At 34.6% G+C, this 17,594-nt stretch overlaps 2 protein-coding genes across 4 annotated transcripts in view; both read right to left on the reverse strand.

Moving 5' to 3' along the window:
* The window catches only part of LOC109049815 (AN1-type zinc finger protein 4-like), a 38,801-nt gene extending 37,229 nt beyond the window's left edge, over positions 1-1,572 (reverse strand). For all 3 annotated transcript variants that reach the window (XM_042768642.1, XM_042768643.1, XM_042768640.1), the window contains exon 1: positions 1,156-1,572. The gene's annotated coding sequence lies outside the window, so the exon portion shown is untranslated. The remainder of the gene's footprint in view (positions 1-1,155) is intronic.
* Positions 1,573-1,845: 273 nt separating this feature from the next.
* On the reverse strand, positions 1,846-16,900 carry LOC109050238 (WASH complex subunit 2-like). Its single transcript, XM_042768639.1, is given in 33 exon segments — positions 1,846-2,473; positions 2,792-2,966; positions 3,073-3,651; positions 4,864-5,082; positions 5,807-5,863; positions 6,165-6,233; positions 6,325-6,423; positions 6,527-6,627; positions 6,630-6,648; positions 6,737-6,949; positions 7,309-7,527; positions 8,949-9,060; positions 9,162-9,325; positions 9,493-9,594; positions 9,693-9,788; positions 10,315-10,413; positions 10,494-10,601; positions 10,680-10,840; positions 10,921-11,103; positions 11,207-11,257; positions 11,988-12,051; positions 12,157-12,278; positions 12,811-12,876; positions 12,993-13,077; positions 13,200-13,301; positions 13,744-13,797; positions 13,972-14,033; positions 14,112-14,205; positions 14,387-14,560; positions 14,690-14,758; positions 15,032-15,196; positions 15,290-15,419; positions 16,660-16,900. Coding segments are annotated over 32 exon segments (4,161 nt in total). The 5' UTR covers position 15,419; positions 16,660-16,900; the 3' UTR covers positions 1,846-2,324.
* Positions 16,901-17,594: the final 694 nt, after the last annotated feature.

The following is a 17,594-nucleotide window of genomic DNA, read 5'->3' on the forward strand; positions in this document are numbered from 1 at the left end:
CAGATTCTGCAAGGTGCATGATAGGCCTGTCACGATAACAACTTTTTGTTGTGCGATATATTGCCCCAGATATATTGTCATTTTAAGACCATTTTATGCCACTGAATATATAATCATAATATAAAAGCATAATAATGCAAGAAGGCCAACAGACTTTCAAATGACAACAAACTTTTAATTCTTAAGAATATCTAGATCATGGAAATTAAGTATCAAAATATAAGATACCTTTAAAAAACTTGAATAAATAGCAAATAAACATTTTCTAAGAAAAAGTGCATAGTAACAAGTGGAAAAAAGAAAAATTCACTAATAACTTGTATGGAGATTTTTCTGTCCACAAATTTTTCCCGGACTTTCTTTTCCCTGTAATTTAAGGGTGTACATTATTGCTGAAAAATTCAATCACTACTTAGCAGTCAGATGACTGTACGCAAGAAGGCACAGATCCCTAAACAAGCCATATCTACAGATTAAACTTTTTTGTAGGAGCATTTTTTAAATTTTAATTAGCACCAACTACACCACGTTATGAACGAGAAGCTGCAAAAGACACGGGCACAAGTGGACTGCAAAAAATATGGTGACATTAATTTTTATGTAAGTATATTGGGCAATATACTGCGTCACCAAAAATTATTCAGGTCATGTACATATATTGTGCGTTAAGTCGATATATTGATTATTGCGACAGGCCTAGGTGTATGTAAACATTTAACCTCTATATATATATATATATATATATATATATATATATATATATATATATATTTTTTTTTTTTTTTTTTTTTTTTTTTTACATGCTTATTTATATATATAGTTTTTTTTTTTTTTTTAGAGTAAAAGGTGAGAGTAAAACACCTTACTTAAAACTACATATTAAAAAATGATTATTAAATAATACTACTGGATACCTATCTGCCTGTCTATCTACCTATGTCGGTCCATCTATATCTATCCATCACTTCTGTTGTTTATTTATGATTGTTTATTTACAATTAGACTAAACAACACAAAAGTGCCTTTAAAGAAAACAAAGGATGTTTTTCAAAGGAACTTATTCTCGCCAAAAGTCGACTACTAAGTGCAGCATCCAAAAGTCCAGTGGACTCGGTGCTTTGACTTTTAAAACAGTTCACCTTTTTGTCGTCTTACCTTGACAGCATCAGCAGAGATCTGCAGGGAGGGACAGCTGGATCAGAGAGTCCTGGCTGATGTCCCTGCCACAAGCTAGGAAGATGCTCCTAGAGGTAAAAGCGACCGATTCCCCAGTCTCTTCACTGTTACCCGACAGAAACTATCAATACAATGAGCTTTAACTCTAGTTTAGTGGCTAGCTGGTTTAGCAAAACCGGTACAGGCAGCACGACGAACTAACTTACTCGCAAATGCCGTTGATGCCTGCAAATTTCTATACCACCTTTGCGGTTTCCGCAGGCCAGTACGTTACCTTATTTTTTCGAGCCACGGACAACCGCTTTTGTTTCGATGTTATGCGGCTCAAAGGCCCCATTATAACAGAACAGAAAAAAAACTGAAAGGGAGGCCGCCTATTGTGATGTTCTTGATTGACAGTGAGGAGAACGAATGACGTTAGACGTTGAAGAAAAAGAGGCCCGCTCGTCCAATGGCAATGCAGAGTGGGCGGGACCATTCTCTAGACTCCCTTTCCATCTCCCGGATGTTACCCCGGTCACCCTGGCAGCGTCAAACAACAATTTGTGGCTGTATCCGGTTGCATTTCAGCGCATAACACTGAAAGCTTTAAAGATTTAAAATCTTCCACACTGGGATTAGCTTAGCAATGCTTTGGTCCTCTGCAAAAAGCACTCAGACTCAAATCAGTACGTTTCATAAAATATATTTTCTTTAGTTTCCAAAAATCATTTCACATGCAACACGAGAAAACTTCAGCTCAAGTTATAAAAACATCAACAACAAAAGCACTTGTTTGCGCACACGTTAAGAGATATGGCACAACACTGGAAAATGAAACCTTACAGTTGACAATGTCAGAGGAATGTCTCCAGTCTTAATCCACTCCTCTTTTACACATTACCAGACAACCCAATGTTTAAAGTGCTAATAAAAGACACATAAAACATTTCAAATGGCAATGCCATTTGATGACCGCTACATCATTTACCAATCAGATGACTTCACAGATAGCAGTAGATGTACATAGATTTACAATCTTCTTAATTTTTTGTAAAAGTTACCTATTAAGAGTTTAAATTAGTAAGAAACAGTGTTAGATACATCTAACTACATTTAGGCCATGAATATCGCTACAGAGTTAAACAAACAGCTGTTATGTAGGAGGCTCAGTTTCCCCCAAACGCGTTCAGGGGATCATCGAAAATGTTGCTGCCCGTTTCCACAGTTGAGATGGGATCCTGGGCAGGCTGGTTCTTCTTAGACTTAGAGGACGGCTTCACCGTTGGTTTCGTGGTCCCAGTCGAAAAGATATCATCTGTGAGGTGAAAGCAGATACCAATAATCAAGCATTTCCGAGTGTCTCAATTGTTTAAAGTTGAGCAGATTTACCTTCAAAACCAATGTTGAATATGCATATGGGAATTCTATGCATCTGAGGTTATGCTTAGTAAAACAAGGCATAGTAGGCTCCATGCAGTATATGGTTATTTTGGGAAAAAAGGCATGTACGCAATGCATACACAATGCATGCATGTTTTTACAAATCTGAACACTTTTGTGCATAAGCAAAATCTGTATTTTGTGCATGCACGCACTCAATCAGAGTGAAGAGTGTTTTGCAAAGATAACTAACCCATGTCATCATCGAATATAGATTTTGCCTCCAATTTCTTCTTAGCTTTCTTCTCCTTTGGCTTTGTGGTGCTAGTCAAATCAGCAAAAATATCAACATCATCATCAAACAAACTTGCATCCAAAGACACTTCCTTGGGCTTCTTCTGGGCCTTGGGAGGTTCTTTCACTTCATCCTGTAACGATTAATTGTATGGTCAATAGGGAAATAACAATCAGTCATACCACTCCATAATTCTACCCAATTAAATTGCAATACTAAACTAAATGTGTGATATTTACCTTGAAAACATCTGGTTTTGCAGAGCTGGCCTGTGCTTTGGAGTTTTTACGATCTGCACTTTTACTACTTCCTGCTCCAAAAATATCATCATCATCATCTTCTAGGAAGGACATTTGTTTAGCTTTCTGGACAGGCTTCGGTTTCACTTTGGCAAAAAGATCATCCTCATGGCTGTCAAAAATAGAAGATGCCTGATCTTTCTTTGAGGGTATGGTGGCCTCTGTTTTGGAGGCTTTCTTACGGCCTTCCTCAGGGGTTTTTACTTTGTGTTTTGAGGAGGGAACAGGCTTAGTGGCAAAGAGATCATCTGAATCAAACAGATCATCTCCAGGATCGAGAAATCTCTTTGGCCTGACTGCTTCATCGGGGCTCTTGGCAGGAGCAGGGGTGCTGACAGGTATAGTGAGCGCTGAGGGTCGCACTGAAACAGGGTTCAAGGTAGAGAGAGAAGCAGCCATAACTGCTTCATCAGCTTGTATAGAGGTGCTTTCCCCAACAGCTTCCTCAGATTCCTGTGCTGCAATATGTCTTGCTGCCCTTGTCTGTGGCCGCCGTCGCACTGCGCCTTTAGCCCGTCCCTGCAGTCGAAAAAAGCCAGTGATTCGGACATTCTACTAGTGTTCGTTTTGTTAGAAAGAAATTCTAAAGAATAATATTCACTGACAACATCGACATCATTAAACACTAGCTATGACTAAATCATCATAAAATACCGTTGACAAGACTAAAGTGTAGTAATGTAGTAAAAACTGTAGAAATTTAGTAAATGTAGTAAAAAAAAAAAAAAATCTCTATATCCAAAATCGGTCTATATTTTCTTTAACAAATATAAGAGGAGAAAAAGGGTGGAAAATAGTAATGTAGACTGCTAAACATTCCCAAACTGTAATAAATCTGTAATAACCTGTAAAAGATCATGGGTTTTGACTATATTGTTTGTGATTGTGATTTCTGAATAAATGCACTTATACAACCTCTCTGACATAATAAAGTCTTTTATGTTTGTTTTGATATAAAAACATGAATATGATTTAGAATATATTAATAATAAAAAAATTCACTTTTTTTAAAGCTTTTGAGAGAAGGTTTTACCTGTTTTCATAATGTGGAGCAAGGGTCGGCAACCTATGGCACGTGAGCAAGTTTCTGTGCTCCGGGCAATCAACGATGTGTGTGTGTGTGTGTGTGTGTGTGTGTGTGTGTGTGTGTGTGTGTGTGTGTGTGCGCGCGCGTCTATTGATCCAGCACATTAATATAGAACAGTGATTAAACTGAACGTTTTAATGCACAGTTGTCACACACATACAGTGGTGTTCAATAGGGTCACGCTGTAAATCTGTTATTCAAAGTCTAATTTAAACATTAAGATAAAGAAACTTTTAGGATTTTGAAAAGTTTAAAAAAAATATATGAAAAAATGCTTCAGAAATATTTAAGATTCTGTAATATTTGTATGATAATCAAACGTATCATTTATGTGACTAATAAATCAGAAAACTAGATGAAAATAAACCATGTGTTTGATTTGATATTGTCTTGATTTGTTTCTACAGACAACAATCATGATCAGTAATACAAAATGATTGTGATTATAAGTTTAAACATTATGCATCGCGACTAAAATTTGAATTAAGTTTTCATTTACTAAACCTACACTAAATTCCCAAACTTTTAGTAAACTAAAACTTAAAGTGATGGTTACATTAGCACCACACTATACCAACAGCAGCATTTTTCACTCCAATGGCACACGACCGATATTTTGATAAACATACTGCAGTCTGACCTACCTTGTTAGCATTCTGTAGCGTGGTGACCTGAGCGGGCGAGTCAAAGCTCACCCCTCCCTCACTGGAGGGCCGAGGACCAGGGATGGTATCTCTGGCTGGCAGCGGCTTGGCAGCTGCAGGGAGGGAGGCAGGTGCCAGGCCAGGGATTACGCTGACAGCTCCTGGAATCCGTGGCACCGCGCCTGGCAGAAGGCTGGCAGGGTTGACAGCTAAGCTAGCCTGAAAGAAACAAACAGGTCTTTAAATCGGTGACAAAACTTAAAATCAATACACACTGTGCCCTTTGCTCACATGCCAAGATCAGAGAGGAAATGTTTTTTCAGAGAGGAAGGTTTGTACTATTTTAGAAGTACACCAGATTTGCATTTCCTTATAACATGCCTGTGCATGCAAGGCAGCAACAGAATAGTGAATAGAGTAAAATCTAGGTTTTAGGTCTGTGTCAATAAGTCATATGGCTTTATGGTTTAAACTGAAGCAAGAAAGAAATCAGAATTTAGTATGCAAATATTAAGTCAGTCAATGTCATAATTGTTGGTTATGTGGTAAATATCAATACACTGCTGCCTTGCAAACACTGTCAACAGCACATTGCCAGATGCAGAGCACTGCATCAAGCGGTTTCCTTTTGATGCAGTAATGGTTTACAGCATTGGCATAGAGATATACAATGTTATGGCAACACTACAGATGTTCTGGTATACCAGAAACAGTGAAAATGTTAACAGACATTTATAAATATATATATATATGGTTTGCAGACATAGATTGTTGACAGGCATTGGTGAGTCATAAAGCAAGATTGTAGCTTTTCTTTGACTTCTGAGAAAGATCATGCCAGGAGGACAAAGTAAAAACATATAGAAAAAGAGAAAACACTGTTTTCACAATGAGAGAAATGGAGCATAGAAAGTATAGAGATTTAATTCTTTTAAAACGTTACTTGAAGATCTCCAATCCTTGAGGAGGTTTTTTTAGATTTTGGAAGACTTGTAGGCTCCTGTGCGATTAAATAATATCAATTACATACAAGTCAACCAATAACCACTTTTACAGGTTCTGGAAATGTCTCAAATAATGTTTTATATGTGGTAAATTAATAAAATTAAAATAATAAATTAAAAAGTTTTCAGTTACTTCATAACATAATTATAATTCATAGTTACATCTTTAATAAAATGTAAATACATGGATATAAATACATTTTTACGTCTCTATTCTCTACGTGGTTTTCACAAAAATATTCTGTTGTTGAATAAAGATGAATTCAATTAGCAAAGCAGATTTATTTCTGAGTATACCTTGCTTGAAGTCAGTGTTGATTTGTCCATTTCGTTTGTTTTAGGCTTGCTGGGCTTCTCAGGTACTTTCTGTATGTGGATAATAAAGTACAAGAATTTATAAAGTATTAAAAAAAATCAAAAAACTTATTAATGTACGAGTTTGGGAAACAAACGGTACCGGAGGAGCTTTAGGCTTTGCTGAAGTGAAGAGGTCATCGTCATCATCATCCCTGAACAGTGTGGGGACAACTGGTTTTACAGAGCTCTGAGACGCAACCTGTAAAATAAAATACCTTCATCAGTAAGTAACCTCTGTGTCACCATGACGTGCAAAAGTCTAAAAGCTGTGTAGATAGAATTACATCATAGCAAAGACTTACAGCTGGTTTAGGAGATGTGCCAAAAAGGTCTACATCAGGATCGTTGTCTCTCTGTTGGGTGTGACTGAAAAGCAGTTCCTCGTCTTGGAACACGCCTGTGCTTTCATCAGGGGCCCATGATCCTGAGATCGCAAGCAAAATCAAAAAATAACATTCCTAAAGTCTTTCAATTTCATACACTTACAGCACTAAATATCTGAAACAACTAACCTTTAGTGCATTCTTTTCTGTTGATTTGGATGTTTTAGGCGCAGGAATTATTTCATCACTGTTCATATCTTCAAAGTCGTCATCATCATCTTCATCATCAAAAAGACTCAGTGCTGTTTTCTTGGCCTTGGTCCCCTTACTCTCCATGGGTGGAGGGCCCTCCTTCTGCAGCTCGTCACCATCAGCAATCTCTTCTTGATTATTAGTCTGTTTCTGTGGAATAGACCCCAGTTCTCTAACCCTTTTTTGTGAGCATATGTTTAGGTGTAAACCATAAGTGTCAATATTTACTGCTTTTTATGATATACAATAGCAGTCAAAAGATAATGATTTTTAAATGTTTTTGAACATGTTCTAGGTTTGTGACACTCAAGACTGCTATAAAATCAGCTTTGTTATCACAGGATTAAATTACATTTTAAACTATATTAAAATTATTTTAAATTGTAATATTTCACAATATTACTGATTTTACTGTTTTTTATCAGATGGATGCAGCCTTGGTGAGCATAAAAAAAACTTCTTTCAAAAAAATTATCATTTATTTATTATTTTGTAAACATTTTACTCACTTTACTTGTGTCTTGCCTGTCTGCTAATACATCGATCCCACCAAAAAGGCTCACTGCTCCTACTGGCTTCTTCTTAATCTCGGTGCTGTCGTCAGAGGATGGAGTGGATTCCACAGGCTTCTTCTCCACAGACTTCTTCTCCTCTGCTGTCTTGTCTTTTGCTACATTAGGCACATTCTCCTCCTCCGTAGATTCAAACTGAGGGGGAGCACCAGAAACCTGAAACACAAAGTTATTTTTAGCTACTAATATAAACATAGTAGATAGAACTTGGCTGACATTAATGATGTAGATGCTAAGTAAAAAAAAAAAAATAAAGTATGTGTCAAATAATGCATAATGAATGATTGGGAATATACACTATCACTCAAAAGTTTTGTTTTTGTGAATGAATACTTTTATATAGCAAAAATAAATTAAATTGATTAAAAGTGTCAGTAAAGACATGTTTAAAGTTATAAGATTTCAAATTAAATGCTGTTCTTTTGAACTTTTTATTTTCATCAAAGAATCGAAGGAAAAAAAAAAAAAAAAAAAAAACACAAGTTCCACCAAAATAATAAGCAGCACAACTATTTTTGAACTGATAAAATAATAATTTGTTTGATATTATATGATAATAATGTTTCTTGAGCAGCAAATCAGCATTTTAAAATGATTTCTGAAGGATCATGTGACACTGACGAAAAACTGGAGTAATGATGCTGAAAATACAGCTTTGCATCACAGGAATAAATTACATTGTAAAATATATTACATGTAGTTTTATACACACATATATACATATATATACACACATATATATATACTGTATATAGACTGTAGAACATATACATACACATACAATACACATACATATGTATATATATATATATACATACACATACATACATATATATACATATATATATATATATATATATATGTATGTATGTGTATATATATATATATATATGTGTATATATGTATATGTATGTGTGTATGTGTATATGTATATGTATATGTATGTGTATTTTTTTTTTTTTTTTTGTATGTGTATAATAGACATGTATATGTATATGTATATGTGTATAACATATATATACATATATATATATATATATATATATATATATACATATATACATATATACATATATACGTATATACGTATATATATGTATATATATGTATGTATATATATATATATATGTATGTATATGTGTATATGTATGTATGTATATGTGTGTATATATATATATATATATATATATATATATATATATATATATATATATATATATATATATATATATATATATATATATATATATATATATATGTATGTATGTAGTATGTATGTATGTATGTAAATATATGTATATATATATATATATATATATATATATATATATATATATAGATATATATATATATATATATATATATATATATATATATATATATATATACATATATATATATATATATATATACACACACCCACACACGTTCAATTGTAATAATATTTCACAATATACCTCTGGAATGCAGCCTTTGTTAAGCATATGAGACTTCTTTCAAAAACATTAAAAAATCTTACAGACCGAATTTTGAAAGGTAGCCCAAAAAGTCTAAGGACACTTGTAAGCCACACTTACCTTCGCTTCAGAAGGAGTTTTATTTGCAGGTGTTTTGAAACCAAAAAGTGGTTCTTTGTCATCATCATCTTCATCTTCAAACAGCAGAGATACTCTCTGAGATGACTTCTTACTGCAAGGACAGACAAAAAAAAAAAAAAAAAACTTTACAGCATAATGATTTATTGTTTCTCTCACTACTTTAGTACATTAACTGATCACAGATCCACACACCTTGACTCATTTGTGGCTGAAAACAAATCATCATCATCAAACAGGCCATCCTTTTGTGGTGTTTTGACACTGGGTAGCCTGGAGGGGGCGCTAACACTCGACTTCATTCCGCTGGGCTTCACCTCCGGGCTCTCTTTGCTGGGCTTAGAGCTCATCCACTGATCCTGATATACAGACAAGCAAATGTTGTGCCATGTCATGTGATATCATCGACTGAACAGACAGAAATGTCATCAAAATAAAATGACAATTTTGTATAAAGGTTTTGTACAGGAACATATTGTATCGACTGTATTGTAATTGTTTTACTCTGGATTGAACACACAAATACCTCATCATCGCTGAAGAGTGAACTGGATACAGGTTTCTTGGGTTGTAGAGATGTTTTTTTGACCTGAACTGACTTGGGCTTTGGTGTTGATGAAAAAAGGTCCTTAAAAAAAAATTCAAAACAGACTTGTTGAAAACCACTGCATAGCATAAAATATATCTACATTACTATCGCTTTACATTAAGCCTGCTTAACGTCACCTCTTCTTCTTCATCATCAAATATTGAGAGCGGAGCTTTACTGGGTTTGTTCTGAGTTGTAGGCTTTGATTTACTTGTAGTTTCACTTGCGAATAGCTTTAAAACAAGAACCGGAACAGCAAATACATCAATGACAAGTATCAGGAGTCAGCTTGTAATTAAGGTTGAGTGATATAACGAAAACAAATATTTTGAACATGATCAAGATATGAATTTTAATATTTCTCACACATTAGTTCCCTAAAACATCTGTTATCAATTTGATCAATTTTCTGATAATTAAATCAATTTTTTGATAATTAAATAAATAATGATTCACAGAAATGAATCAAACCTTTTTTCCCTGCAAAGTACCTTTATCCTAAAAATTAATACTTGTAATTCATGACTGGCTACAAATCTTTAGAAGATTTACTAATATACTATATGAAGTTAAGCAAAATTGCATATATATAATAGTATGTAATCACTGCAATATTCACAGTGTTGCTTAATTTTATATCACCAGCGAAATCATTTCAAAAATACTTGAATATTAAATATATGGGCCATTACTAATTTAAATACACTGGAAAACTGAGAATAGGCTCTCTGTATCATGATTATAAAACAAGTGTCGTACTTGTGAGTCTTCATCATCTGAGAACAGACTCTTGTTATGCGTTTTCTCAGACGCTCCCAGAGCAGGTGAAGATTTGACTGCTTCAGGCGGAGGTGCACTCTGCAGAAACAATGCAAAAATAATAAATAACAATTAACACAGCAGATATTAATACAACAGAGAGACTGAAATTCTTCTACCTCTTCAGACTTGGCAGACTCTTCACTGGTGGAAGGCCGGCGTTTCTTCAGACCCTCCAGTATATTTTTAGTGCCGGGCCCAAACATTGAAATGGCACCAACAGGAGGCTGCAAGCAAACTCATTCAGTACTGTATACAACCAATTACAATGAACATAATGAAATAATGGTGATTAAAAAGCAGACCTTTTTCTCCGGAGGACGTGTCTCCTCCTCTCCCTCGGCTCTTTGGTCCTGTTGGGAAAGAGCTGAACTGAACATAGTTCCGCCTTCATCATCATCATCATCCTCCTCATCAGCTTCTCCAAACAGGTCTACAGTCTTCTTTGGCATTTGCTTCACTTGTCCTGATCACAAAGACACACATTTAAGTTTTCCCAAAAAGACAGTCAGTTGTCATACTGCAGTGCAAATGTCAGAGATTTACCAGGGGTGGATTTGTTAGGCGCCTTCCCACTGAAGAAATCGTCCTCGTCCTCTTCATCATCAAACAGCCCACCTCCCACCGAGGCACGTTTTGGAGCTGCCTGCACTTTGGGCTTCACTGGACTCTTGCTGTTTTTGCTCTCTAGTGAACCTGAATCATTTGGTAAGCCAAAAAGTTTGTTTTCTGTGGGTAAGGGGCATGAAAATATCTTACTTGTTAGTTACTACAGAAAACTTTTATGCAAAATAGCGTGCGAGTATGCAAATTTATTGCAGTTCATGCATACCAGGAAAGATGGAGACAGCGCCAGGGGGTATTTTCTTAATTTTAAGAGGCTCTACAAAAGCAAATGCAAAAGATACGATTAGTAATTAAATGAGTTATATATGTTAACACATGGTGGGTTTCAGAATGCACAAAGAGAAAAGTGAGTAGAAAATGATTATGAGCAGCCATCAAGTCATTATAATAGAAAAAAAAAAAAGATCCTGACACAACATTTGTTAAATGGCTACTTATAAAACACATAAATACACTGATTTTTTTTGTTGTTGGTGTTTGTTTTTTTAGTCAGTTATTATTTTAATGCCCATTTAAAGAAATACATAAATAAGTAAAAATTTAATAATTATAAATAGCCATTTACAAAATCCATAAGTAGAAATTAAATCATTATTACATTTTTCTCAGTCAACCAGGAATTATAAATGGCTATTTACAAAATACATAAATAAATAGAAATACATTAAAATTCAAATTATTATTATTTTTTTTGTGAGAAGAAAGAGATTGTGGAGTAAAAGCAGGAAATCAGTTGGCTGGAACAATGGATCATATTTAACTACAGTATTGCGCAAATGACAAAATCAGTATAAAAGCTGTAATGTAATGGAAGTACTGTGATGTACATCAATGTGAAATGGATTATTGAAAAATTAAAAAATGTTGGCCGGGACTTGATTCTATGCATCTGAATGTGAGCTTGCATCCTAAGTTTGAAATATCAAGTAGGACTGGCCTACATCTGACATGACATGGGCAACAGAATAAGAGCTGAGAGGAGTTACCTGTTGCCTGGGTTACAGTCTTTTCCATCGGCTCGGTTTTGGGTGCATCAGAAAACAGATCTCCCTGAGGAACAAATATAATGAAATGACTTTTCAAAGATTACTACCATGTCTTTTTCTAGTTGTACTTGTACGCTTTTGTATGATTACGACATTATTATTTACCAACCTCATCATCATCATCAAACAGGCCTTTGCCTCCACTAAAAAGTCCACCCTTTCCACCAAATGGAGAATATTCCTCATCTTCCATTTTTGGTGGTTTGAACATCTCATCCTGATCATCCTCCACTGTAATTACATAAACATAAAATATATGGCATTATTTTACAAGCTACAGTATATCCTACACTGTCCTAAAAGAAATTATGGTACAACTATACCAGAAGCTTCAAAAACTCTAAATAACAGTGCAGTTGTTTACAATAAAATTAAAACAATAAAACAATTTAAAAAAAAAAAAACATTTATAGTCATCTGCTGATTCTTACATGTACATTTACTACTATACAAAAGTTTAGGGTCAGTATAATTATTATTATTTAGAATTTATTATTTCTAAAAAGAAAGAATGCATCCAATTTGTGCATTAAAGCTTTGCTATGACAAGAAAAAAATTAAATATATTAAAATAGTAAAATAAATAGTAAAATGTTTTCACTGTATTTTTGATCAAATAAGCATAAGAGACTTCTTTCAAAATCCCCGAAAAAAAAAAAAAATACCGACCCCGTACTTTCGACAATAGTGTGCATTTTGCACAATATGGCAGCATGATCTGATAAGCACATGCTATATGAAGTGAACACACAGTTGCTCATACCCTGAGGTTTTGGCTCTTTCTTTGTTTTACTCTTCTTCTGGGTGACGGATGGGCCTGATGACAACGCTTTAGAACAAACAAGTGCATGCACACAGATGAACTTGAGAAAGAAAACTGACCGGAAGGATGAAAATGTGTTAAACAATAAAACAATTAAATCCATGTGTTGTTTGTGACCATACATGTGCGATCTGCTTCTGGCTTATTTGGAGTCTCTCCCTTGATTCTAGCTGCTAGTTCATCAGCAAAGGATGGCAGACCAGTGTCCTGAAAGACATGGGATGCAGGAAATTCAATGCTTTTTGTTTACACATTTTAATATGATAATATCTCATAATACTAATTTTCTAAGTATGTCAGAGGTGCTAAGAAAATGCAAAGCTATTAACCTTTCTGAGCTCATCTTCATCCTTATCAGACCCTCCAAATATGTCAGAATCTTCATCTTCGTTCTCTTCATCAGCATCATCATAACAAGCAACAGACGGCTTCTATGGGATGAATAAATGAACCTAAATAAGGCTTTAAAATATTCCAGTTATATAATGTCTAATTAGCTACATCTCAAATGTAAGAAATTAGCCTATTTAAGAAATAAGTATAAAACACATATACATATACATATATATATATACTATATATATACTATATAATATATATATATATATATATATATATATATATATATATAATATGTATGTATGTATATATGTATAATATATATATATTATATATATATACATATATATATATATATATATATACACACATACATACATACATACATATATACATATACATATATATATATATATATATATATATATAGTCAACATTTAACATTCAGATTTTTTCTTAAACTTTTAATGCAGTGTGAATTTGTCACCCATAAATAAAACATCATAATAGCAAAATAGAGTTTTTAAATCTTACTTTCTTAAAGTTGCCATGGACTTCCTCATCCTGGTCAGAGTATTCATCCGACTGTTTTGGAATTTAATCCAAATGGAGGATTATACGTATATAAATATAATAGAAATATATTTAATTTTGAAATGTTTTAAAAAAAAAATGCATTCAATAAATAAAATATTGCATAGTTCTTAAAATGTTATTGACGCAATTCATAAAAACGCAAAAGTGCATATCATCATCTCTTACCTCATCGCCTTCTTCAACATCACTCTCAAGCACGCTGTCTCTGTCGCTCCCGATAGACATTTCTATAAAACACACACGAGTTAAAAGCAACTTAAAACAGGAGGAAGAAAATCATAAAGATTATGAATCGGAAATCTCACCATCACTGGATAAATCGCCCAGGCCAACATCATCCTCATCCATAAATGCTTGGGAACCAATCAAGTATGGCAAAGGCCTGTCCACATACAGGTCCTACCAATAAAAATACATTTAGGCAGAAAAAGTGGTGAAGATATTCCCATAGGCATAGCTCAGGTGCCTCTTTCAGTGTGAATTTTTTTGCTCATTTTAACAGCACTAACCCAAAAACCACTAATTACATGTATATAATAACTGTCTGATAATCAAATAAGTGCTTAAAGGAAACATTTACCTTTGCTTCCAAAATGGGCTCGACTTTTTCCAGAGTCTCCTCATCCTCAGAGTCTGAGTTTCCTGCTTTAATGTCCAGCTGTTCAAAAGCAGATTCCAGGACCTTCAGACCATAGTTGACGGCCTCTTGGACTTTGGGAATAAGTTCTGCTTCCTTCTGTTCCCTTGTCTTCTCCTTCACACACAGTATGCATGAAAGGAAAGGAATGCTTGAAACCATTATCAGGCATTAACATTTTCATTATAACGTACTATATGAAATCACGGGAATGACCCACAGCAGAGAAACATTCCCAATCACTACCTGCTCAGGCTGTTTCTCCATGGTTTCTGGCTTTGGTGCAGAGTCTTCCACCTCTTCGTCATAAACCCTCTAATAAAAAAATACATCTGATTTCACAATAAACAGTGTCTGTTTGTGTTTACACCTTTACTTTTTTTCTTGTAATTTATCAGATCTCACAATCTTCTCAATATGAAGTGAGAAAAATGCTTAATAAAGAATTTAAAGCTTTAATCTGAAGGGAGTTACATTAAACATGACATATATAAATAATATAAATATCAAAAGCTGATGAACTCTCCACAATATTAAGTGATATAAAGTGAATTCTCATTTAGCTAAAATCGTGAAAAAAATACATACGTTTTCAATGAACTGTGTGTTGGACAGCATGAGAAAGTCGTTAAACACTGTGTGCAGGCGACTGTCTGTGGCTTTAGTGTCCCGGATAAGACTGTCCAACTGTTTCTCAATCTCATGTGTCTTCGACAACATCCTTTGAGAGAAGTCTTGCAGGAAAAGAAATAACTGCAGAGATACAAATAAAGATCCATCTGTATAACGCAGTGGCAAGTGCTTACGGTATGAATATATGAAATATGAATGTATTCCACCCCATACCCCTGAATCGGCTGCCAGTGACCAGTTTGTGCTGGATTTCTGCATCTCCTCCAGCGTCCAGGGTCTCTCCCACACCTGCTCAGCCTCCCCATTATGATTACTGGGGCCATTCTCCATAAAATTAGACATGCTGGTTTAATAGAGAGACATCATAACTCAAGATTAAATAAATAGATAAAGATTATATCTCAAAATTTGTGTAGGACTGCTCCTGGTGAAAAAGAAATGTGCTTAATAGTATTGAATGTGCGGTGTACTTCAAATCTTAAAAGCATACATTTAAAAACTGTACTTGCACATGATGTAATTTTAATCAAATAAAAGGCCACTTAATTGTACTTAAAAAGGTACACATTCAAGTACTTAACACACTTAAGTACACATTTAAAAGGTACACTTTTGTAATAATGTCAAATTAAAAGCTGCACTTTAAAGTACATTTTAAACCATTATGTTTTAATAATATTTTTTATCATGCTTTAAAGAAGTACACTTATTTTGATGTGGTGACTATAACATACTAGAGCACATGTACAGTAATTGACTGTAATTTTAACTGTAGTGTGTTATTTGACAGAAGATTTAAGTTCATATATTTTAAAAGCATTAAATTTCAACTTCATCATTACATATGTGTAATTACAAATATATGTACAAATATGACATAAATGTTTAAAATAAAAATTGCATTAATATTTATTACTGTCAGTACGTTCGCCAGTACACTTAACCATATTTCAAAGACAATAAAAGAAATTACGAAATTACATATAAAGATGATTCAAAAAGAACTCTAATTAATTTAATTTTGCATAAATTAAAATTTGCATACATTTTAATTTTGATGTAAATAACATGCAATTAAGTATCTGAAAGCATTGCATGCAGTTCGAACCTAATTATATATTTTTAAAGTATATTATTTCCATAGTAAGAACTTTTGAAACGCATGCTAATGTGTTCATCTTCTTCAAAATCCTCTGATCAAAAATGAATCCTTATTTATTTAAAGCCAGACATTTAAATATTTAAATATATCTAACAGGTGCTACTTCTATACATAATACAAAGTGTAAACAAAACTACTAACTTAATCATTTGCTGGAGAAATGAGATGAAACTTTTCAGAGTTAAAACGTTGTGCCAATGAAACATCAGCACATGCGATAACATCGACCTTCCTCAAATCCTAAACGATTACAAATATAGGTACATACACCTGAATGCACTTTTGATCCGTCATTAGATGTTATTTTACCGTTTTATGCATTTGTATGTGACTGCTCAACCAGCTGCCATGCAAGGCTAGCTGCTGTGCTAGCAACTTACAGTCTGAATCTCTGCTAATGCCATTTACAGTATTGATTTACCTTAAATGTGTCCTGTTATCAAATACCCTCGGAAATGTTTTCCTTCACCTCAAAATCTCACGAATCCAGCAGTGAGAGACTTCAAGGACAGCTTTTGGCTGTCAGTCGCCCCATCATCATCTCAGTATTTTGAGAGCTCGGCCATGTTCCGTCTGCAGAGCATCAGCTGATTCTGGTCACCTGACTGACTGAGGCGCGCGGCGCGTCCCCGCTGATCTGAGAACAGCTTCTCATGCGCGTGAACGACGCTGTTCGCAAACGGAGCGGATTTAAACCATAGACAGTAAAAGAAATGGACACAGCGACCCCATTGGAACTCAATTGAGACAAGTGAAGCCCGTTTTTAGCGATTTTTAGAATCCGAGGAGCGCAGAAAAGCTTGATGACGTCAGCAACCTGTCTGACAGATGTAAACCTTCTAGTAGCTGTTTTGCAAACTGCCATCGTTAATCTTGCAGAGACGGCGAGTTTGAGGCGGGGAGTTCTTTGGCGTGAGTGATGCAGGAGTAAGTATTCTGATTAATTATTTTGTATAGTATTTTAAAATGTAGTGCCAGTACGCCATATCTCTTGACGTCTCCCCGATTGCCTGCGAGCTTCTCCTCCTGTCTGTACGGTAATTTCTCTACTGTGCGACAGAGAGTCGAGTGGTTATGACGCAATCGTTAGCCTATTTTTACAAAAACTGTTTCTACTACGGGGCCATAATGTAACATAGGAAGGTAATGGAGCCCTTTATACATTGTCGTGTATCTTTAGAAATAAATAATGGACAAATGGAGTCTTTAAACGCCTCAGATGTAAAGTTATTCGCTGTCAAAGTGTGAATGGGAGTCAATGGGATGCTAACGCAAGTGAAGTTCTGCTACAAGATGGCGGCACGCGGCCGACTTCAACTTCCGGTCGACTTCCTTGCCCCCTGATTTAAACCAACT

This window comes from Cyprinus carpio, chromosome A13 (genome assembly GCF_018340385.1).
Source record: "Cyprinus carpio isolate SPL01 chromosome A13, ASM1834038v1, whole genome shotgun sequence".
NCBI classification, from domain to species: Eukaryota; Metazoa; Chordata; class Actinopteri; order Cypriniformes; family Cyprinidae; genus Cyprinus; species Cyprinus carpio.